The sequence below is a fragment of the Fistularia commersonii genome, chromosome 2, assembly GCF_037954325.1.
Source record: "Fistularia commersonii isolate RoL2024-O1a breed Wild chromosome 2, RoL_Fcom_v1.0, whole genome shotgun sequence".
NCBI classification, from domain to species: domain Eukaryota; kingdom Metazoa; phylum Chordata; class Actinopteri; order Syngnathiformes; family Fistulariidae; genus Fistularia; species Fistularia commersonii.
In genome coordinates, this window is record NC_141285.1 from 22,320,910 (window position 1) to 22,345,564 (window position 24,655).

General features: G+C 46.7%; 2 protein-coding genes across 6 annotated transcripts; both read left to right on the forward strand.

Moving 5' to 3' along the window:
* Positions 1-1,143: 1,143 nt before the first annotated feature.
* On the forward strand, positions 1,144-6,016 carry myoz1a (myozenin 1a). Of its 2 annotated transcripts, none has more exons than XM_086173302.1 (7): positions 1,144-1,250; positions 1,381-1,415; positions 3,099-3,185; positions 3,938-4,125; positions 4,208-4,484; positions 4,720-4,885; positions 5,652-6,016. In XM_086173302.1, the coding sequence occupies exons 3-7, from the start codon at positions 3,101-3,103 to the stop codon at positions 5,884-5,886; spliced, it is 951 nt and encodes a 316-aa protein (XP_086029428.1). In that variant the 5' UTR covers positions 1,144-1,250; positions 1,381-1,415; positions 3,099-3,100; the 3' UTR covers positions 5,887-6,016. The 2 variants fall into 2 exon arrangements, with proteins under 2 accessions (XP_086029428.1, XP_086029429.1); XM_086173303.1 differs by having other exon boundaries at positions 1,157-1,244.
* Positions 6,017-6,956: 940 nt separating this feature from the next.
* Positions 6,957-24,655, forward strand: hhat (hedgehog acyltransferase). 4 transcript variants are annotated; one of them, XM_086173319.1, is made up of 13 exons: positions 6,957-7,286; positions 7,752-7,900; positions 7,985-8,049; positions 8,118-8,231; positions 8,311-8,505; positions 9,511-9,723; positions 10,428-10,605; positions 12,085-12,235; positions 13,644-13,679; positions 18,275-18,476; positions 19,386-19,464; positions 20,221-20,365; positions 24,518-24,655. In XM_086173319.1, exons 2-13 carry the CDS (start codon positions 7,780-7,782, stop codon positions 24,642-24,644), a joined length of 1,626 nt encoding a protein of 541 aa, XP_086029445.1. In that variant the 5' UTR covers positions 6,957-7,286; positions 7,752-7,779; the 3' UTR covers positions 24,645-24,655. The 4 variants fall into 4 exon arrangements, with proteins under 4 accessions (XP_086029445.1, XP_086029453.1, XP_086029460.1 ...); XM_086173327.1 differs by lacking the exon at positions 24,518-24,655 and adding an exon at positions 21,511-21,676; XM_086173334.1 differs by lacking the exon at positions 19,386-19,464.

The window sequence follows — 24,655 nt, forward strand, 5'->3', positions numbered from 1 at the left end:
GCGACATGTTGAGCAGCATGCAAATGGCCTTTACCTGCAACCACGAGGTTAAGATTAAAAAAAAAAAAAAAATAGAGCAAACAAGCAGAATACAACAGGTTTGAATGCTAAAAACAGTAATAATAATAATGACATAAAAATGAGCATCAGAAACACAGAAACACAAATTCTGTGCAAAAATGCACAGAATTTGGCTAATGTTTTATCACAGGTGTGCAACGCCTTTGCATTGACAGCAAACATCCATAATTACAAACAACGCTGTTAATCTATCAACAGTTGTATTGATAAGGGTTTAATGCTCTGTTTCTACCTCGAGCGTTATTTTGACTTGTTGTTTGAAACGATCCTGCGGGAAGGAAATTGGGGACGTTTCACTCACGACTAATTCTGTCCTTAAGTTTTGTCAAATGAAATCCGCTAATCAAAAGGAGCAGAAAGATTAGTTGTGCCTCGTCTTGGTGGTTCAGATTCTAATAGTTGATATCTAAGACGTACTTTATTGATCCCAGGATTGGGAAATGATTGGGCAGCAGCATAACATAAAAAGACAAGCATCGGAAAGTATAAAAATTATTACCGCATTATCCAAAATGTTGTTATTCTGCTACCTATTTTTATCCGTGTTGTCTTTTTCCTTTTTTATTTCCATTTATATTCACATTTATTGTTATCGCTGCGCTGGTGTGACAAATGAATTTCCCTCCGTGGCCATCAATAAAGTATAATTATCTTATCCATCTAAAAAATCACCTCGACATCTGAGGACGTGACAAGGCGAGGGAACTAGCTCTTACTTGGAAACACAAACCGGCGTGGCCTTAACGTCTGCCTGTGTACACATATACTTAACCTGGGCCCTGCGGTGTGTACATGCGGTAAATGTACGAGTGTTTGCTGTTCCTCTCTCCCTCCGGGCCCCCCCGCCCGCAGTCCTGCAGGGTTATCTTATAACTGATTTCTGTTCTGTGCGTTCTTTGCTACTAAATATAGGCACCCCAACCATCTGTGAGAATGATTTGTTCCTTTAATATCCCCATCAGCAATTTTAGCTGGCCAACAGAGACCCCCACACACACACACCCCACCCCACCCCCAGGCCTTAGCAGTCCCCCTATTCATACCCCTCGAACCCCCCACCCCCACCCCCCGCCGACTCCTCCGGCGCCCCCCACCTCCCAATCTTGACACCAGCACTGCTGTCACCAGCAGCCCCAACCTGCTGGAAGGTCTGCCATCTGAGTGTAAGGGTGGGTTTTGCACTTTCCGGGACGACGAGGGGTCCGGCTATACCGAGGGTTAGAGGCACTGAGGGATTTGAAAAGGTGTGATCGCCAGCATTAAGCCCCGGGTTTCTTCTTCTCTGTTTGGTATTTATAGGTCCGTCTCTCCTCCCAGGATTACAGCGAAACCCGGTGAGTGGATCTGCATCCGATCGGTGTGCTTTCTTTTTTTTTATTTTTTCGAATTCCCCCCTCCCCAACTAATTGAGTCTCGTGAAAGAGGACGAAAAAAGTTACGCGATTTCCTCCTCGCCGTGTTTGGAGACCACAAAAATTGAACCAAAGCGAAAGCCCTGAACGGATCAACGGGCCCGATTATCACCGTTAGCAATTAGCGTGTCTCAGATTCCGCGCTAATCCACGCGGGTCCCTTCGCCACTTTTGCACATTTTGAGCACGTCAGGAAATGAGCGAAGGAATGGTTGAAAGTGCTGACCGTCGCTCTCCGTGGGCGTCGCGGAGATTTCATATGGTGATACCAAAGCCCGACGGGGGGAGGGGGAGGATGGTAAATCCGAGCGCAAGGGAGTTTGTGATTACTTTAAGGGACTTGAGAGGGTGCGTAAAACCCGTCCCTTAATAGCTCTTGGCATAAACCACCGGGGTTCTTACTTATGTTCCGGGATAAGTCGGAATATTTTCCAAGGATTGTTCTGCGACGGTGTGTTTTGTATCTTTAAGGGTCGTGTCAGGCCCATTTGATAGTCAAATGACGGCATTGCTTGTCTCTAAAAGTTCCTTCGCCGCAAATGGCTTTTAAAAATAGATGCAGAGGGTTGAGTTACAGCCAGAAGATGCGATGTGATGTTTTGCCATTTGACGAAGGGGCTGAGGATTGCGAAAAAAAGATAATGAAAAAGCGATCCAGAACCGAAGGTGCAGATACTCGTGGAGGAAGGAGATAGAAAAAAAAACAACACATCATATCATTATTAGACATTGTAGATACGGCACGCTGTCGCGCAGCTGCCTGTTAATGCTAATCCGATCCAGTCGGGAGAGGCATCCGCCTTGACAGATGAGACACACACAAGAATTGCTCTCACTTTCGCCCCCCACATATTCCCATGCAGGCTGCAGACGGGGAACCATCGGATGATATAAATAATACCAAAAGCCAAATTCTCATCGACCGGAGGTCGCCGGAAATGATCGATCGCGGATTGGCGGCCGGCGTGCTCGTGTTTATGTTGTGTGTGTGTGTGCGGATCTTGTGTCACTAAACACAACCGATCATGGACTTGGAGCTGCACGAGTCCCCTCGCAGCGGACATGTGTTTGAGCGGGGAATGCGGGGAATCCGGGGCCCGCCGACATCCACCTTGAACTTAGAAAACGAGGAGGGCGTCCCATGCGTTCTTGTGCTCGCTCTCATTGGTTCTCCGATGAAGAATTTTCCCGGGGGGAAGTTGGCGCAAGACTACTTTTGCACTTCTGTGTAATGCATGTTAATAGGGAATCCCGAATCCTGCCTGCTCCTCGGAGCGTCTGAACCTCCGTCTCCTGACATCAATACTGACATTTATCCAAATGGGACCTTTGATGGGAGATGCGGAGGTTAATGTTTGTACATCATTGCACCGTAAAGATGAGCAAAGCAAACTGCCCGGCTATCTTTTTCTTTTGCTTTTTTCCTTTAATTCTGTCTCAAACAGCCTAAACCCCCGCTATTTATATGACAACTGAATAATTCAACATTGTCTGAGGCGTTGATTTTTTAATTGTCGAGTTGTTCTCGTTTTTTATTCATCAGAGGTTTTGTTTTTCTGTTTGTCTGTTCCGTGTGAACAACGCTAATATTGTCTGACCCTCCAGCCATGCCTCTTGGAACACCTGCCCCCCTAAACAAGCGGAAAAAGCCCTCCAAGATCATAACCGACCTGACACATATCGCTCAGGATGGTAAGGCTGACCTGAAATGACATGAATATGAAGACGAATTTCGGCCGGGTCGAGATCACGTCTTCGGTAATTTGAGCCGTTTCGTGTAAAGGCGGATTACATAAATAGACGGGTGATAGGCGATAGTTGGGAAAGTGCGGTATATCAGCGGTACTTTTACGAATGCAATGCAGGCACAAAATCGGCATCGTGATGAACAGGACTCGACAGATGCTGCAAAATGGGCTCCGTAGAATTACTTTTTAGACCGGAGAATGAATTCAATCAGACTTTGTAAGGTGGAGCACCGAGTACCGCGGTCCCTTTACTAGGAAACGTGACAAAAATGCATAAACCTGAAGGAGAAGACCCCGATGTCAACATCTCGAATATTTCGAATTCCAGAGTTCTCTGCTTTAAACCGCCGATCGATTTTAATATCGCCGTTTGAATCCGAGTCTCGACTTTTAACAGTACGATATTCGCGAGGAGTCCGTCTCGAACTTTTGGAGCAAGTCAAATTGTTTTTTCTTGTACTTAGTTTACTAGATTAAAGAAAAATGTAAGGAAGTCTTTCGATTGTGTAACGGCTAACCATGGCAACGAATACAGACAAAGCCCAGGCTAGGAATCGTCTATGACTTTAACAGGACTAGATTTGAACGTGCTCAAACCCCCCGTCGGCAGCAGGTACATTCAGAACTTCACCAAGAATCTTCATGATTTAACAAACTGTGTTTGCGTAAGACATTTACGGGACGATCCTCACCCAGAGTACGAGTCCGAGCCAGAGGCATCCGAGTTTGACCTGGGAACAAAGATCAGGACGCCCAAAGACATCATGCTGGAGGAGCTTTCCCTTCTGAAGAACCGAGGCTCCAAGATGTTCAAGATGAGGCAGCAGAGAGTGGAGAGGTTCATTTATGAGAACGACCCTGACATCTTTTGCAGCGACTCAATGGTGAGAGACGGTTCCTTCAAACAAAACAAACCCAATGAGATACTGAAACAGGAGTGTGATGAGGAGGTTGTATTCATTTCAGGACAACCTGGAGAAGTTTGTTCCGTCCCTGGGAGGTCAGATGGGAAGTCAGATGATAAATGTCGGCGGGCATTTTGTCAGCAAGCAGGCCGGGCACCTGAATTACACGGGGTTAAACGCTGGACGGGGCCCCCCTGTGCCTCCCCCAAAGCCCGGGAGCAAAGGTGCGGGCGCTGGGGGAGCAGGAGGCGCAGGAGGTGCAGGAGGTGCAGGGAGTGGAGGCCAGCACGGGGACGCCACAACAGGAGTGGACGGGAGTGAGTGGTCTCAGCTAAAAGGTTCGTTTCAGTTTAAGGAATTCTATTTTTGCGGTGAAATGCACACTGAAAAATTTCATTCAAGAGAAACTTGCAGATGTTGCATGATGCAAATATACGAACTTTTGCGACTCTTTCTACAGTAAACATTTAAAATGCTAATTATATTAGCACAATACGAATTAATAGGTGATTTTGTTATGTAGAATTTGTGTTTTTTTTTTTTTGTTTGTTTTTTTAACCAATTCTGCAAAAGGCGGCGCCGGTGATAAGGAGACCGTGAAAAAGATTCTCGTGAAGACCTACATATCGCCATGGGAGAAGGCGATGAAAGGCGACGAAATGCTGCTGGCAACTTTGAAAACTGGAATGCCCGGCCCCATTTCCAAAAAGGACTTCCCCAAGTACAAATGCTTCAACAGGTAATGGTGTGTTTGGTGTGACACAGCAAAGGAACACATGCAACTAACAAAGCTGTACTTTTCCTTACATTTTGTGAAATGTATATTTCATCATATCAATTGGCTGCTTTACTTTAGAGATGGAACAGGATCAGTAATTGTCTATCATATTCATATTTCAAGCAGAGTTAGTGTACTTAAGTGTACTTCAGGGGTTTAGGCCTCTGACCGCTTTAGTTTTTCAACTATTTCCAAATGAGCTTATGTATTGGTGTGTCACAGACAGCTGGCACAGACATCCTCAGAAAAACACCGAGGCTGGTTTCTCCCGCATTGTCAGGCACCCCTTCGGCGGCAATCCCGAAAACACACCTGCCTGTCTGCTCGGGGATCATTTCCCCCTGCTTTCTGACAGTGTAAATCACTTTTGTCGCAACTAATGAACAAAACCGCAGTGAACAAAAAAAAAAAAAATTAACAGAGATTTATCGGCACCTGGTGAAAATCCTCCTCGGGCATTTCAAGCTTTTATGCAAATTACGTTTCTCATGGTTTTCATTTACTCCTAAGACCTGACACGCTGATGAATCATGCGGTGATTGATTTTGTTCAGTTTTTTTTTTTTACCCCCCGCTTTTGAAATATAGTTGATGATACAGGGAGGTATTTTCCAATGATACCCTGCAGCTATGAACAACTGCAAAACTCGCAAGCTTATCTTAATTGTTCTTTTTTTAGACGTCGGCACAAAATAAACTATAAAATGATCATTCTCTCACCTCGCTAGGAGTGCCATGCCCTTCGGTGGCTTTGAGAAGGCCAACCAGTTCCTGAAATTCCAGCTGCCGGAGACAAAGGCGACCGAACCGGAGCCCGAACCCGCCGTGGTTTACCAGCAGGACATCAACTGCCGGCCCTCCTTCAACCGCACTCCCATCGGCTGGGTGGGCAGCAGCGAGCCCAGCAGCATTCACATGGATGCCGAAGCGGTGGTCTTCGACGGAGAGACCGACGAGCTGTGAAAAGTATCCACTCAGAGCTTTCACTCACTGTGCAAAGACACGATGCACACGGAAGCGTGAACGCATTAGCTTTCTGGTATATGGATAAATATCAACTTCTCAATGTGAATAAACGGTGGCTTACATGAAATGTGGCGATGCTGTTGCTCTGTATTTAACTGTGAGGCAAAAGGAAGGTATATGTTTCAAGAGAGAAGATTAGAGGGGTTGATTTAGGCGACGTTTTTGTCCTTCTTTATGTCTGGATTGCAACTTGTTAGTGTTTGTGATATCCCAGTGTCTCTGCTTGTTAAAATTCGCTACTTTTTTTGAGTTCTGGAAATCCCTCGCGCTCATAGTTTCAGCTGCTGATCCATAATCCCACTTATAAACTTTTTTTTTTTTGTCCAAATGGCAACATTCACTTTGAACAGTGATTAAAATCTCAAGGAAGGTTTTCTGTGTGCGTCTGGAAATCTATATTCCTCAGTCCCAACACTCATACATACATAATGCACATTTCATCTCATATAAAAATATGACCAGGATGTATCTTGGTAGCTGGAGATGAAAAAAAAATAATGAAGAATTTACTTATAGTTGTATCGTATTAATAAAAAGAAGGAGTATTTTACAAATCAGATCTCAGTGAGTGCAGGATTTGGCAGAGTAATGCTCTGTCAAACATTTGGGATTTTTTTTTTCTTTCTTTTATTAAAACCACTAACTCAGCTCTGAAAAATCGAAACCTTTCTCTCCGGGAGACACCTCTTTGAAATACAAAAATCTGAAACTGCATTTGTTGTTAGGTCATTTATATTCTGAACAGAGCACATCTGAAGTACGATTTGCTGTGAATTATTATGAGGACACAAACTATTTTTTTTTGCAGCCATTTGACTGGCGGCTCTTCAAATGTATATAATTGTAAAAAGATAGTTAAAACCTTCACTATTAAAACACTGATAATTTAAAGCTCAATCTTTAGTTAAATAAAAGGAGGAAGAAGTGCGTTGCAGTACAGTACCTGCTCCAAATCGCTTTCCCTGCCTGGAGCGGAGGGGGGGCTACAACCATGGAGGCTAGCGACATCGCAGAGGAGACATCCCGCTCAGCAGGAGGCGGTCTTTCCCGGCAGCAACTGGCTTGAACGTCCCAACGAACGAGAGCAAAACATTGTGCGTTTATCCTGCGGTGTGTGTGTGTGTGTGTGTGTGTGTGTCTGTGAGTGTGTGTGTAGAGAACTGTAAATACCGAGCGGTCCCGCAGTGTGTAGTCGCCAACGCGATGGACTACAGCCCGCCATTGCTACATGGCTAATGCTAATGCTATTAGCTTATGCTATTAGCAGGTCTTGCTATCTAAGTTAGCGTCAATCACCGGCGGCGTTGGGATGGGGATGAACCCCCGGAAGTTTTCAGGTAAGTGAGCGGGACAGCGTTGGAATTCGACGGCCGGCGGGCATGGAATCCCGCACACACACCTACCAACTTGTTATCCACAGACGTTATCTTACAAACGCGGAGAAGAACTTTGCTTGCTAGCTCAAGCAGGACCAGGCTACTTCCACCCGGTCGTTACCTAGCAACGGCAGTGAGCTGTCAATCATTTTGTCTCCAGCTCAAAATCGAGACCATGTAAACAAATGGGTTGAAAAGCAAAGTTGGCTTACTTTTCTGTTAATATTCACATTTTTTTGTGAGCCGGTGACTTCAGAAGGTATTTCCATTGAACTGTATAGATTAATGCAGTTTAATCAATTGCACAAAAACAAAATGTGGAAAACACTCCACCTGTGATGCTGCATGTAGAAGACATAGATCTGCTGTGGACCACTGCATAAATATGTGGATTCAACAAATGATTTAAGCATCTAAACCCCTCAGGTGTGCGTGGATGCCGTGAGTCAGCCCGATGACATCTAAACCAGAGGCCCTCCCTGCAGCCCTACCGCAGACGGAGATCCTCCTGTACTGGCTTCTGTCCTTCGGCTCTCACCTCTACTCCTTCTACGAACTTCACCGATTCTCGAGGGGTCCGTCGGATTATTTAAAAATGACTAAAATGAACTGATGAGCGTTGAGAGACAAGTTGCAGAATGATGGTTGTGTTCCTTCAGATCATGAAGCAGGATTGCATAGAGAATTTCATTTGGAAGAAGGACTCATCCAAGGGTTTAAAAAGGCAAGTCCAATGTTTAAGGCTCTCTAGACTGTTCAGCCGGAGTTTCACAGTGTGTCTGTCTCTGTCAGGATCCCATGGACTTCGAGTGGAGTTTCTGGACCGGGTGGGCGAAGAAGTCCCTGCTGTGGACCCTGACCGGGCACGCTGTGATATCCAGGCTGACCAGCGTCTTTTACCCCGAGGTCCGAAACTGCTGTTTGATTCAAGTTGTCATCATGGGAAACACTTCAATCTGCCGTGTTTTTAATTTCCTCCGTACAGCTGAAGGTGCAGGCAGTCACGATATATGGCCTCTTGGCAGCCGGCAGCGTGTTGGGCGTCAAAGGCGTGGGCGTGCTGCTCCTCCACCTCGCTTTGTCCTTCTTGGTGGCTCAGCTCCGAAAGGCCGCCCTGTCCTGGGCCTGCAACCTGCTGCTGCTCGGCACCCTCTACATCCAGCCCATCCAGGAGATTCAGGTGGGGTCTTCACGCCTGAAACCTTCTTCCTGTTTCTGACTTCCTCTCCAGGGACCAGTAAAACATGTTTTGAAAGTCACATGAAACTGAGTTTAAGTTCTTGATGTTTGTATGTGTGGGTCATACTGAGATTGTTCTTTCATTCTAGGTAGCATTCACACACACACACACGAACGACGAACAATTTGTAGATGCGCGTCCATCAGATTCCGGGGCTCGGCGATCATCTGAGTAGTCAAGATAAAAAAAAAAAGGTTTCAGTAGCCGCAGAAGAACACCAGAGGGTGCAACACGTCAAGGCCTAGCAGTCACACAGCTTTGTTATTATTATCGAGTGAAACCGCAGGTATTAATCACAGGGACCGGGGCAGTAAAGCCATACTTCATTACTATTTTTTTCCTTAAATATCAAATAAATGTTATATGAGGGTTCACAATATACCCCTAGATGAAGAAATCAGCCTGTGTCTGAGGATTATTTCCCAATTAATAAATCAGGGACCATGTTACCCTAAATGTGTGTTAGCCGTCTTTATAATTAGCAACAAGTTATAGAGTTGGTTTTGCTGTCTTTTCCTGATTATCCTCTTGAAACACCAACTTGATTCAGTTGTATTTTCTGAATTGAAAACGAGGCTTCCACGTAGGATTGCCTCTCATTCCCTCTCGTACGAGCCTCTCCGATGGCGCCAAGCAACGGGATTCAAGCTTCGAGAAATCCGTTAGTGCAAGGCCTAAAAAAAGAACCCAAAAGCCCACTTCTAAAGCTCTTGAGTATAAGATTGTATAAGATTTAGTCGCGTCTGGCAGTGAAGCATCCCGCCTCCCCACTCCAGTAGTGGCCTGGAGGATTTAAATGTCAAAAATCCCCCCCCCCCCTCCAAAAAAACACAAACTCCCCGATTCCGCCGCAGTTGTCACTTTGGGCCGTTGCATATCTTATTTTGAAACCAAGCCTCCGTGTCGAGGAGCAACAAAATGACCGGCCTCCTCCTTCAATCCCAGAGAGGCTGGTACGGCACGGAGGAGGAGTACTATCTGCTGCTCTTCAGCGTGGCCGTCTGCGGTCTGCGCTTCATCAGCTTCAGCCTGGAGAACTGCTGGAGCTCTTCGGACCCAGGTGGCGCCGCGCAGCTCCGCTGGCTGTTGTCATACACTTTCTACCACCCCTTTTTCTACAATGGACCCATCATCTTGTACAGAGACTATGTGGATCAGGTGAGCTACCATTGGGACTCCAATTTATTTTTTGTCCAGTAGATGTCGAGGTTTTTTTTTTTATATATATAACATATTTAACTTGGTGGTTCACAAGAAATCTCAGACACCAAGCTGTATATTTTTGGTTTTTTGGATTTTTCCATAAGTAAAGGAATTTTTATATAATTTAAAATTATTTGTAAATAACGTAAAATCGGGGGAACACTTGCATTCTGTTTTTGTGAATGAAGAACTTGTCCAGGCCTAAAATAACATTGACACATCTCTTTTGTTGCTTAAAAGTAAACCAAATGTAATGTCATCTCTTGAGAAGGAAACTGGTGACGATGGAAACTTGTCTTTAACCCATTTTCAAGCGTTAGCCCAAAAGCCCTGTACTTTTCCGCATGAGAAAGATATATGGTCAGTGGTTTCAATGCTGTCTTCACAAAAGGTACGCATATTATCGTCAATATTAAAGCGTACCCTCAATAATTCCCAAGATGGGTATATGTCATGAATAATTTTGAACTGGGTCTCTTTTTCCCAGTAGATGTCCAGGTGAAACGCTGCTTTTTGGAGGGGCTGATCTTTCAGCCTCCTCTGCCAGGCCCCATACATTTTTCATTTCCCTTTTTCTTCCGTTCAGGTCTTTTTTCTTTTTTGATCGTTTCTCTCGAAAAAGGCTTTTAACCGGCACGCCTGCTGTGTGCTACACGCAGATGCAAACCCCCGCCAAGGACGCCGGCGGCGGTGGGTCACCTCTCCGCTACCTGGCGCTCAGATCGGCGCGGATCATGCTGTGGTGGAGCATCGCCGAGTACATGGTCCACACCATGTACATGCACTCCATCCAGTCTAATGAGACCTACCTAGAGATCCTTCCTCCCTGGGCCTTGGGTAAGTACTTTACCTGCTCCCTGGGCTTCTCTTTCAGATCTCTGTCTGCAAACTCCATGTCGACAGAGTGGTTAACAAGACAGCTGCGATATGCTATCGGACATGCTAGTGACCGGCTACGTCAGGGGTCGGCAACCCTTTGAAAATAATGAACGAGTGTTTGATCAAAACGTATTTCATTTTAGGTCCTTTAATTTTTAAATGTAAATTTAAAGTTGAAGATTATGGCAGTCTTTTTACATCTAAATAAAACATGTCAATATATATTTGTCGCTCTTAATCAGGGACTGCACAAGTTAGTAAGAAAATAAGATGAGAACAACTTTATCTATCCCGAAGGAAATTTTTGTGCCAGAGTTTCAAGTAAAACATAACAATAATAGATAATAGTCGGAAGGAGGGAGAATAAAATATAAAGTGTCAAAGTTAAGGCTATCAAGTGTTTTAAGGTCTTAAAAAGTACAAAGATTTGAAAAGGATGACAGCACACGGAGAGAGGACGGCATTTTTGGTTCGCCGCCGGTGGATAATTTAAGTTTGTTTTTTTTTTTCATTAATACAGGACTCAAATAGATATTGAGCATTTTGCTTAAAAGTAGTTCAAAATGTTTTGTTGCATGCAGAAATGTAATTTTGTTTTCTCTGCAATTGTTCATTGATTTAAAAAAAAAAAAATGCAACACCGCTGGAGTTACAGTGAGCGTCTGTGCAGCGTTATACTCGAGTATCCGGATATTCTTCACATACTCTGCGGCAGTGATCGTGTTTTATGAATTCAAATTTATAACAATAAGATTTTAAACATCAATTCTATAATTGTTAAAAATTGAGAAGAAATGTGCCTTAATGATCAGCAATTACCATAAAAAAATCATATAAATCAAGGAATGATTTGTAAGCAAGAATTTTTTTTTTTTTTGAAATATTTGTTTATAAATTGTATGTATTTAGAAAGGTAGAATGGGCCTATTGGGGAGAAGGATTTTAAACAAAAGTAAAAAAAAAAATTGCAGATATCGCCCTGTGTCTCACTTCAGAGGAAAGTTCCGGACCTTCCTCTGCCCCTGGAGAGCGAAGGCTAATGCTGAAGTTGCGGATAAAAACAAACACATATGGGCCCTCAGCAGGGAGGGAGGAAGGAGAGGGGAATTGAAAGCCGATATTTCTCACCAGGTCGAGGATTCGAGCGACGAACTGTCAGAGGGGGTCGAAGAGAACGGGGCTTCCAATTATCAGGATTTCTGTGTTTTCCCACACACACATATTTCGCCCAACCTCAGGCCTTGCGGCGTCGGCATGTCTCCGCAGATCATTTAAATAATAATCTGCACGGCGGCTTTATCACCTGTTAAATAATTCAGTTATTTATTTACGTCCTCCTTTTCTGCAAGTTTAAGTCGAACCAAGACGCCGGCATTCACCGCGCTGCTTCGATGTGAGGAACCGCGAGCTCGAGTAGTTTTCCTCTCCTGCCCGCAGGGGGTCTGGCTCTCGCTCTGGTCCAGTTCTTTTACGTGAAGTACCTGGTGCTGTTCGGCCTGCCGTCCATGCTGGCCACCGCCGACAACCTGGCCCCGCCGAGCCTCCCCCGCTGCGTCAGCATCATGTACAGCTTCACCGGGATGTGGAGGTGAGACGTCACGATGCCTCGGAATTTCGTAGACGCCGGTCGTCGCGGCGGCGGCCGGGGACGTCCTTGAAACAGGCGCGTTTAATGTCAAGGGCTTTAAGTGTTCATCGACTTGGGCAATCAGCTTTGGATTGGCCGCGGTGAATTGTCTCATCTCCTGTCATTACTGGCAATCACAACAATAGGTCACCTCCGCGCCAGGAGCCCAGTATCCCCCGCCGTTGGACTCAAAGTAAAAGATTTATATCCCTGGCTCTGATTCCGCTCTCAGAAGCCAAATCTACACTCTGTCCTAGCTTACAACTAGAACTGTTTTCATAGTGATATACATCACAAATCTGTCTAGGAAGGAATCGCGTGCGAATAGAAGAACTGAGCGTCTCACCAAAATAGCTCATGTCACCCTTTCGAGTCGTTCTTCGTCGAATTTCTTTGAAAAGTCGCGTGAAACCGGCAGGCAATTTGAATTTCTCGACTCTTAAGATATCGCGGGGAAGATATTTGATGCATGACGCAGTAGATCGCCAGGCCGGAGTTTCAACCAGGGGATTTTAGGGATCGTGAGCATTAACAGCTCCGAGGTGCCACATCACATCCACCCCATCGGTTATACCTCTCATCGATAAAACATCAGAGAGTAGACATTAAAAGCAAATAAAAGTCAAAAAGTAATTATAACTATGAGTAATAAGCTCATTAAGATCGCCCGACTCGGAGCGGAAAAAGGCTGCGCGGGGGTTCGACCTGCTGGGGGCGCCATCGTATAAATCAACGCGGTCCGGCATTGCAGCTCTTGTTGCAGCGGTAAAGCAGCTTCATCAGCAGGAAGGGAACGCAGGAGGCCCCGCTCAACGGTGACCGGCGCTCCGGTGAACGTTCCCCCTGCACCGCCTCACTTCAAATGCACAGGCAAAGTCGGATTTCTACCCCATTGCACGGCAAGATCTCAAGGTTTCGCCTCGTGCGGTCACACACACACAAAAAAAAAAAAACCCTCTCTGGGATCTGCATTCACATCCCGGCATCACTTTGATATTCCTGTGCGGGGGAATCTAATTTTTAACGGTGATTGATGATGAAGTGGAGCACAATAAAACGCCGCTGATGCACTTCCACGCCGGACGACATCGATGGAATGCATAAAGCTGTCCGCAGACAGCATTGACAAAGCTGCCCGGGTTTACGGGCGGCACAGAGGAAACGGGAAAAACACGGCTTAGGCTGGACAAAATGCTCTTTTCCAATCTTCTTAATGACATGGAGCTGCACACAAACACAAATACATCTTAGAGACTTAACATGCTGGAGGTTTTACGTGGCCCCGGGGCTCAGGTGCTTCCCGCTCGCTCTTATTATTCCGTATTGTGTACGTCTGACTGAAATGCAATGTTTCTCTTTTCGATCTTAGGCACTTTGACAAAGGCCTGTACCGATGGCTCATCAGGTAAGAGGGCCGCCGCCGGCTCGCGGACTAATTCAGATGTTAATGGATAGACGGAGAACGGGCCATTCCGTTTGTTGGTCGCAGAAAAAGAAAGCAACGTTGTGAAATGATGGATAAAAACTTGAATTTTTTTTTTTTTTTTTTTTCCCCATCATTGAAATTGCCATGTCGTTGTCTGCTTCTGGACCGTCATGGACTGTTCCCCCAGAAAAGTGTTCAATCGCTTTTTTAAAAAAAAAAAAAAAAATTCCCTCTCTGACAGTCGGTAAGTGCTTTTTGCGCTTCGGAAAAAAACGCTTGTTTTTAAATCGTGGGAAAAATGTCATGAGGAATCGGGCAAAATACATAAACAGACGGACAGTCATTTTGGAAATTACAACAATCTTACTAAAATGGAAATTAAAATGAATTTCATGGAAATTTTACAAACAAAGAAACAAAAAAAATGCAAAAAAAAAAAAATCCCCCCCCCCAAATGCCTAAAAAAAAATGGGCAAAAATTTCAAAAAAAATTGGGCAGCACCATGGGCGCCGAATGAAGGGAAAGGTGTAAAGACGGAGGTGCTGAGAAGAAAACAGGAGGCAGATGAAGATGTGGAGGTTTCTCTTAGAATGCACATTTGATGTTCTGGAGCTCGACTGTCAAGTTTCGGGCATGAGCAGAAGAGGGATGGTGAAGATCTGGCCAGAAGGATGCTGTTGGTGGAGCTGCCTGGCAGAAGGTCTGAAGGAAGTCCAGAGAGGAGGACAGGAAGTTAGAGTGAAATGGAGGCAGGCGATTGGCTGAAAGGAGCTGCCTGGGAATATTCTCCCCTTGAATTAGCATTGTTTTCCAACTCACTGCACTTTCTTTAGTGCAGGTTCGAGCAGCTTGTTTTCCCGGCAGGTCATCGAGTGAAGCGGGAATCGGGACGGATGTTTTATATTGAACTTTTAATTTAAAAAAATGGGGTTCTTCATCACGGAAAAGGTCGCTGGATTTGCACGCAGCAATACCCCCGGCCCCTCTCCTGTTTACTATGCGCATATGTAATCGGGACACTGTGTTTACTCACTTGTACCCTGGACATCCAACATTATTCCTTTTTTTTTTGTTGTTTTTTTTTTTTTTTTTGGTTTCTAATGAGGCACACTCCACTGGATGCGGCCTGCTGGGAGTTCACGGTCTCCTCGGCACACGGGTTGCTGCGCGAGGGCGGTGCCGTGGCTTCACGGTTGTCAGAAAACACACAGCGACGTTCCGTGCAAACGCTCCCCTGCCTCGGTTATTGTTTGCTAATTAGCGATAGTGTCTGATTTTTTTTTTTCCCCCCTCCTCTGGGTTTATATGCATGACAATGCAGACATATGTTCCAGCGTCAGACGCTAAAGATGGATCCAGGACGGAATATCAGAGTGTTAAAGTGTCTCCCGCTGATTTGCTAAACACCCTCCCCCCCAAAAAAAAATATAATTGCAAATGAACGTTTCCACTTTAATCCTTGTCCACTGGAAATTGTTTTCCTCGTGCTTAATGGCATCGCTTGCAATTATCCCACCGCGGATGCAAAACGATACCCGCGACACAATGGCCCCGGTGCTCCTTCCTCAGCAAAGTGCTTCTAAAGAGGTTTTAATGCAGTTGTGAAACTCTGTTGAAATGATCTGAAGAGGGTTGGATGCGCGTGTAGGTGTGAAATGATGTGCTCCACATGACTCACCGGCACCCCGTCTCCCCGGGCAGCCAAGTGGCTCATTCTTCACCATTCCATTACGCCGCCACCGCTGCCCGTACGTCTCGGGTCCTGCGTCGTGCACCTTCAGCGATCGGGGCAAACAAAGGCGCTCTTAACAATTGTTTGTTTCCCCTCGCAGCACATGTGGAGGACCGTTTGTGTCGGGATCCGGCGATTCACGCAAAGTGATGATTTGTGACGTCGCGAATGTTTTTTCAAATCCGATGAGGAAAATTTGAAGCGACGGAGTCGTAAAAAGCCACTTTGGGACGGGGAGTTCAACTTGAATTCCGTTCCAGGAAGTAGCCTCCTCTTTTAGTTCCTCGTTCCCAAGCGGTGAGGGACCAGGTGCACCTTAATCTCCACGCTCAAAAACAAACCATCGAGAGGAAGATGACGCAAGCGACACGGAGGTGGAAGCTGCCACTGCGTTCATGAATAATAACCGCGGACTATCAAATGGGTTGAAGTGTTTTTATCTTCTCCCTGCGCTGCTTCGCCGTGTCAAGAACACCGTTAGCTAACTCCTCTGCGAGCCCCGGAGAGCCACCTCTTCGTTGCTCCATTTATCGCTACGTCTGTCCATGTTTTGCAAGAAAACGTCCGAGCGGCACTTTTTAAAAAACGGCGCTCCGCAGGCCGGAAGAAGTGTCTGGTAATGGTTACCACCAATCACCCAGTTCCCCGCGGAATAGGAGCCTAAATGGTTCTCGGAGCTAAAGGTCCAGGATCCCTGGTTCCTCTGCTGTCCCGATCCACGGGGAAACAGCCTCGTTCCTGGGACTGCAAAAAGTTCCCTTCTGTGCAAAAGAGGCTAGTATCGGTTTCCGCGCAGATGTTTCCACATCCGGGGAAAGAGTTTAATATTTTGAATCGTTCCAGTAGAGCCGCTAGAATCGTCCAGCTAGCGTTAGCGTCTTTCAGCACCATTAGTCGTCCTTCAACCCCCCCCATCAGGTGAATTATGGAGCACCTTTATCTCTTGGAATTTTGTTTTCTCCTCAGTGCCTCCAATGTCCAGAGGGAGCTTTATCTTTGTGATCCACTCAAAGAGAGAAGGAAAAATAATCCCGTGTCTTCGGAGGAGCTCGGGGCCGGCGATTACAACCACCGGGATGCTAATTCGCGTCCCTGAGTGCGTGGCGTCGGCGCCATCTGCTCACAGCGGTCAGGCGTTGAATATGCAGTTATCACCAACTTTTAAAATATAAAGGGTATTCAGTCGGTGCGTCCAGGTACTCGCCTCCCTCCCTCCCCGCTCGCGCTCCATCTGTCTCGCTTTCATCCGGCGGCTGGGACGGAGACGGCCACTCTGTTTGGAAGCCCGGGAAATCTTGGCTCGTCTTTCAGGAGCGTCGACCGGCCACGGGGCGTCCAGGATAATTAGTCGGCGGGGAGAGTCGGACGCCGCCGTTCGCTTCCACCTGCGACAGGGGTGGCGCACCGCGGCGGCTAGCGGCATGTCAGAGACTGGTTCTTTTTTGTTTGTTTTCCTAACATCTACTTCCATTGTTTTTTTCCACTAAGATGTCAGATTATCCCGTCTCAGCCCGCCTCAGACACGTTTGTTCTTTGAGGGATTTAATTTGGGCAGTGAAGTTATTTTATGGCTAATTTTTGATGTTTTTGTTTTGGTTTTTTTTTTGTTAAAGGGAGGCTACTCGCTAATCTATTCGCGGCCCATCGGGAAGAACAAGGATAGTCAAGCCTTCGCAAAAGAAAAGTCGGAATGCAGTTATTTGCCAGTTAGAAGAAGGGACCTACAGTTGCAAGCAGACATAAACAATTCACGCATAACAGAAATAATTTTTTTTTTTCCATGCTGCGTCAAATTTGTTTTGTTTTTTTTCCTTTTCCCCCTAATTTATGGGATCACTTCCTGGAAAGAGGTTTACTGCTCCTGCAGAGACTTCTGGATGGACATCTGGCGGTCTAACAGTCAGGACGGGGGGGTTGGAAGGTCTACATCTCATCTTCAACAGAGGTCTTGCAGATTTTCTCACGTTTCCAGCTCGATATGAGACACCCACGGGATTGAGGGGGGGGTCAAAATGGAGTATCTTCACTCCTTCACTGAGACGCCAGGATGCTCCAAACAAACGATGTGGCTCTGTAGCCGCAACCCCAGCGTGCCTTCAGCGTTAGCGGTGCTTCACGGGGGCGACCAACCCTGACGCCGGCTCGGGGAGGGAGGGCGGCAGGGTTCTCCGCGGAGGAAATCTCCATAAGCAATCTGAAATCCGGACGAGCGGGAGCATCACGCCGCTTTGCATCAGCGCATCTCAGATGAACCAACGGGAAGTGGGAGCGGGGGGGGGGGGGCGTCTGCGGCGCTCCTCGGCGCCGATGAGGTGTGGAATGATCCCCGGCGTGGAAGTATCCTCCAGGGAATCCTGTCTGCGCCGAATGAAGTGCCTGCCAGAGGCATCCACGATCGATGGACGCCGCCTGGCGATCCCTCCTCACGTGGAGGTTTGTCTCTTCGGACCTTCACGGCCGGTTCCCGAACTTCTCAAGGAGCACCTTTTTGCACCGACTAGCCTTTTGGAACAGGAGCGTGTCAACAACGGTTTCATTTTTTCGCGACTTTTACAAAAAAAAAACAAACAAAAAAAACAGCTACATCGGGATTCTCTCTTTACACGGCGGGTGGTGGTGAACTGTTTGATTACAAATCAATAAACACGTGATGATAATTGTCACTGCTGCTGCTTCGTGCCGTTTTTAACCCGCCTCACGGAAAGGGATGAAGTCGCCTCCTGAGGTTTAACGCGCATGTGGCGTTTCACTAATCTCCTTTAAACAGTTGTGGCGTTTGATTAATTCCAACGGTGTTCAAACCCTCCTTTTAAGTCGCTATTTTATTTCCCCGCCCTTCAGATACATCTACGTGCCGCTGGGAGGCTCCAGGCATGGCGCTCTTTACAAAGCGCTGTCCACCGGCCTGGCTTTCGGGTTCGTTTGCCTTTGGCACGGAGGTCACGACTACCTGCAGTACTGGGCGCTCATGAACTGGGCCGGGGTGCTGCTGGAAAACGCACTGCAAGCTCTCGGCGGCTCGGCCTTTATACGCTCTATTTTGGTAAGTTTTGAATCATAATACAAACATACACACACACACAGGCACGCACAGGCATGTTCTCCATGTGTATGCGTGGGGTTCCTCTGGGTTCTCCAGGTTCCTCCCGCAGTCCAAACACATGGAGGGGGTTCACTAGACACCTTGAATCGTCCAGATGTCTGAATAAGAGGGTGAATGGTTGTATGTTTATATGAATTGTGAATGTATGTCTCTATACAAAGTCTGAATGAGAGGGTGAATGGTTGAATGTTTGGCACATGTTCGTGAGAGGGCAGATTTATGTGTGTCCATATGAAGTGAACGCTTGTATACATAAATATATATGATGTGTGAATGGTCGTATGTCTGGGACACGTGAATAAGTCACATTCCAGATACACAAATGAAATGTTTCCAAAGTGATGGCTGTCTAAACACAAGCAATCTCACGTCCATGTTAATATAGTTTATTGATTGGTTATTAATGAAATATACTGCTCAAAAAAATAAAGGGAACACTTGAACAACAAATGTAACTCCAAGTCAATCACACTTCTGTGAAATCATAGTGTCCACTCAGGAAGCAACACAGATTCATTTTGACTTGTTCTAAGGACATTACATCAAAGTTGGATCAGCCTGGAGTTTGTTTTTACACTTTAATTTTGAGTGTGATTCCTAATCCAGACCTCCATGGGTTGATACAATTGATTTCCATGGATCATTTTTGTGTGATTTTGTTGTCGGCACATTCAACTGTGTAAAGAGCAAAGTATTTCATAGGAATATTTCATTCATTTAGATCTAGGATGTGTTTTTTAAGTGTTCCCTTTATTTTTTTGAGCAGTGTATATAATCTATAAATGGTCGCCCTGCATAGACAGGAGATCAAAAGGCCTGAAAGAGGACCTTCTTTCTGCTCCACCTCAGGAAGTTCAGCAGATGATGCTGATTCAGTTCCACGCTGCACTCGTCCAACGCTCTGCTCTCGGCTCCCCTCCGGGAGGAGGTGCAGATCATTGCACACACACACACACATACACACACACACACACACACAGGCCAGCAATCTGCTAAATCTCCACAGCACTTCACACACCGACATCATCTGCACCCGATCATCAAGATATTCATCTAATGAGCTCACCTCCATGTCAGTGCGAGGTCTGTGTGTGTGTGTGTGTGTGTGTGTGTGTGTGTGCGTGCGAAAATACCCGCTCAATAAAGCAGCTTCCCCCATTCCGGTCATTTTAATACCATTCCGCACTTCCCTTTTCTACAATTCCTTGCCAGTTTGCACTTTTCCTCCTGGAAACTGGAAATAAAGGATGCAAATGAGGGAAGAAGATGAAGAAAGTAGCTTCAGACAGAAGGAGAAGGATCTCATTACCCATCGCAGGCGATTGTACAACATCGCATGACATTATAAAGCGACAGTGGCGGCGGGAACCTCTGGACCGGGTGTTCAATTAGAAGGTGTGCAGATGATTAGATCCTCCCCGAAGCCGGGGGGGGGGGGGACAGGTGCTACCCTCGTGATGTAACGGGAGAAAACGCCCCGGGAGTTCGAGCTAGGTGGCTCCTGTCACGTCTAATTGGCAGCGTTAGCGCGAAAGCAGCGAGCGTCCTCCCTTCCGCCCCGCCGTACACCCAACTCGCAAACATCTGATGACACGCGGCGCAACCCGGACCTCTCCGATGCGTCATCAGATTTCCCGCGGATTCACGTTTAACGCGTTTCCTGTTTACTCGCCGCTCTCCCCAGGAGCGGCGTTTCTCGGCGGCAGCGAGGCGGCGCGGCGCGGCCTTCGTCTCCGCCTTCTCCACCGCCATGCTCATCCTCTCCAACCTGGTGTTCCTCGGGGGGCTGCACGTCGGCAGGGTCTTCTGGAAGCGGGTCTTCGTTCAAGGTAAACGTTCTCGGAGGGATCAGCGCGTACCTGCGCGTTACGGGATGTCGGCCCTTTGGGGATTTTAATGTGAGAGGTCAACGATTATTGGACGCGGCAGCGGCTCACGGCGCCGTTTAATTCCTCCAACCCATCGTAGACGGACATCTGCCTCCTGACGGTGCCAGAACCCCCCCTAGGTGATGCTCCTCCTGTATTTTTGTGGTTCATTTGGTACCTAAAGCATGATGGCAGGAGGCCTCGGAGCCTGTTCACGCCTGATAAGCGGGTTCGTCCGCAGCCGGCTCATTGCTAATCAGCCACGACGGCGACCGACAACACGAAACTCCAGAGAAGTCGGACGGACGCGAGACGGATTCGCGAGAAGTCTAATAATGAAGGCGAGAAGACTGTTTCAAAAAAAAGCAGGCTTTTCACATTACATGTGATAAATTCCGAGCGCGGCGGCTCTAAGTAGAATGATAACACATCTCTGAAAGGAGGGAGCGGCGGGTATCCGTGTCACGATGGCGCCGAGGGAGAACCTGCAGGTAGCGGCAGTGGGCGAAGAGGAGGCCGGCGTCTGCTGAGGAGAGAAGCTCAGAGAGCGCGAATATAATGAAAGCTTCGGTTACGGTCGTCCGGAGATGCATTCAAAGCTGTCAAAGTCCAAACCCTGGTGGCGGCAGCGGCGGCGGCGGCGGCAGGCTCCCGACAGCCATATTGATAAGTAGGCGGTTGCGTCAGCTGATAGGGAAACTAATTTATCTTTAATACTTCATTAGTTTGTTTTTGTATTCACTCCAGGGCCAGATGGCAGCAATTTTGGAGCCGCCAAGAAGCCTGCTAATGCTTACCAACATCCTCCAAACATCCCATAGTTAACATGGCCCGAATGGTGGCTTACATCTCCGTTGCGTGCCCGGGTTACCGCACTTCCTGCCTCTGCAGGAAGCAGTATATCCTTCTAATTGCAAAAAACAAACCCGTAGCCAAACGCCGCCGCAGCTGCTCATCCAGACAGAAGGGGGGAGAGAGAGACGGAGATTTTAGCGCTGTACCGATGAATTATTCATGGCGGGGTTTATTGGTCTGACCATTTACTGCTCCGCGCACGGTTGTGTTCATGTATTAATGATATCATTATGAATTATTGTTGCATGCAGCTGGGAGGAAGCAGAGAAAAGAGGTCACGTCTCAGTTCACTCCTCTCCCATCCTCCGGGTGGCTGACGCTTCGTAACCGGGGCGACACGCAGACGATCGCCAGGTTTGGAAGGGTTTTACGTAAGAAAGCCCGCGGCGAGGCAAACGCACCGAGGTGTTTCCCGCATCGTAGCTTCGGAGATATTTCAGGGTCTCAAATTTTGGAGTTCTAAGAATCGTCCGGCTCGGATTTGGTTCTTTTAGTCCACGGTAGGAACCGCCGTGACCTTCACCTTAAGCTCCACAAAACAAGAAGGCAACACGGACAACAGAGGTGGAAGCTGCCGCGGCGTTTATGTTCTCCGTGGTGGGAATGATTATAACCCTGGGCCGAACAGAACCCTGTTAGCCGTTAGCTAACGCCACGTTTATTCTGGCCAAAATGTTGACGTTCCTCTGCGAGCCTTGGAAAACCCTCGGAGGCGTTGCAAGCCAAAAGATCTCAGACCTCTTCATTGGCCCATTGTGTTGCACAGTGACCGCCTTAGTTTTTAAAAACAATGCAAAAAGTATCCGGTAAAGGGCGTGGCTTACGAGTTCCAACAATCACATACATCGTGAGTTACTACGGAACTGTAAAAAGACCTTGCCTTGGAGCTAAAAAGGGCCCCGGTTCCTCTTCTAGTTCCTGAAAAAGGTTCTAGAAACTCCAAAAATTTCCAACAGAGCTATTTTGTGGTGGTTCATGATGAATCCCAAGTTATTCATTGCCCTTTTAAAACCTCTTTCCATGTGACAGAAGACCCTCGCTGTGGGAGCGACGCCCGTCATGCAGACGAGAAGATCTTTAGGGGTCATTGAGCGAAGAAGTCACGGTTAAACGTTACCACGCACGTGTCGCTGTAGCGCCGCTCCCTCGCCAGGCGTTTGAACCGCGGCGGGTTTTAAAATGCCTCGGGACCCCGAGGCCACGGTGGGTTGTCAGAGAGGAAGGTCTCCGGAAGGTGCTCACCGAGGGTCGTGTCCCAGTTGCCAATTAGAGTATATTTACGACGGAAGAAAAGGCCTGATGGCTGCTGACGTGACGCGATCCCCCTTCTCGCGCCCCCGTTCACCCTCGTCGTACAGTAGAGTCGGCATAAATAAAGGAAGGGACGGAGCTAAAAAGTACAACCTCCGCGGTGAATTATTCACAGGAAGAACCAGAAAGCGAACTCTCGCCGGCAGGAAATCACCGAAATACTCCCCGATCGTCCCCTCGAGCCGCCGCGTCGCTTTGGGTTTTAATCTTTAGATGTATCTATAATTGATCTAGCGGGGTGACGAACCGCCGGGCGGGAGAGGGAAGAGGGTTCGTTAACGTGACATCAGTTCTCCTAAATCCACCTGTCTGGAGTTTGGACAGGCCGTGAGGAGTCCCCGACCTCCAAGGGTCGCAGAGCTGAGTGGAAGTGGGCTGGTAAAGCACCGGCACACTTACGCCGAGATCCGGGACGACAACCAAGAGCGGACGTACTAGTTGCTAAACACTGCCAGCACCTTGTTTATCCCCTATATTTCTGTATATTTTCGCTTCTCCTGCAGTCTTAAAGGTCACTGGGCGAGAGGCAGGCTTCGCCTTAGACCGCACAGCCGTTCACCCTCTCATTCGGCATTCACTCGCTCATCCACGCATCATTTAGAGACAAATAGTCATTCACTCGTCATGTAGAAGGACAACATTAACATGATCGTTCACATAAGAAACAAAACCATTCACCCAGCATATAAAGACATACAAAATTCACCCTCTCATTCGCACATCTGGACAATTTTGGGTGAAAACCATCTGAATGGTTTTGGTTCTTTGAAAGTACACACACACACACACACAAATATATATATATATATATATATATATATATTTTTTTTTTTTTTTTTTTTTTACCTGAGTATATACCTGAGTATATATTTTTATATATATTTATATATATAAATATATTTACATATATTTATATATATACACACACACATGTATATATACACGTATATACATATCTATATATACATATATGTACATGTGTATATATACATATATGTACATATGTACGTATATGTACATATATATATATATATATAAATTATAGATACAGACAGCGTCATATTCAGGGAACGCTTCTCATAGATGTATTTTTTTTCCTGCCTTTGGTCATTTTTTTTATTTTTTTATTTTGTCACTACGTCTTTTTTTTTTTTTTTTTTTTTTACAAAAATATCATTGTGAATGCCAGGGAGAACTTTACTCGCTTAAAAAAAAAAAAAAAAAAAAGAAAAATTGAAAAACGTACTGACAGGAAGCGGCATTGATGCAGTTCTAATTATCTCCTCATTAAAAAATAAAATGAAATAAAAATAGAAATAAAGAAAAAGTTGAGAGGGAGTTTCAAACCGAGCAGCTTTTTTGAAAATCGACAGATCCGTGGCGGGATGTTGTGGCAGCAAAGCTCTCCTGACTCACGTAGCGCCGGGAGCTCCATTTTTTTCCCTTTTTTTTTTTTTTAGAAAAAAAAAAAAAAGAAAATAAAGCGCCTACCATGACTCATTAGCATATCACAAATACAGTACTTCACCCCGGCAAAACAAAAATACAGCAAAAACTCTGAACTCTTCTGAATCTGCCCCGGCATCACCTTTCACCCACGCAGGCAGGATGCAGCCCCGCGGCTGCACCTGAGGCCGCTCACGTGTGAATAGAAAAGAATAGTGCATTGTGGTGTATTGTGGGTGCAGGTGCGGGTTACGCGGATAATCTGGAGGCGAGCCAGTTTCGCTGGGATTGAGGGGGCGGACAGCTGTCCTTACCTGTCCGTGCTTGCTGGGCTAGAAATAGCACAGCAGAGCCGGAATACGCCGTCAACAAGCCGCCTGTCTGGGTTTAATTAGAAAGATCCGGACAGGAAACCTAGGATACGAATCCCTCTCGTGGACGCCGTTTGTTTCCGTGAGCTGAACCCGCCCTGTGGATTGTGTTTTCCCCCCCCCTCCACAGGCTGGGCGACGGTGGCCCCGCCCACGCTGGCGTTCCTCTACTGCTTCGCCCAGATCGGACTGGAGTGGACGTCGAGAAGGAGATGAGGAGAATTTTAAAGACGAACTGCAATTTTCTGTCCCAATAAATTAAACCGGT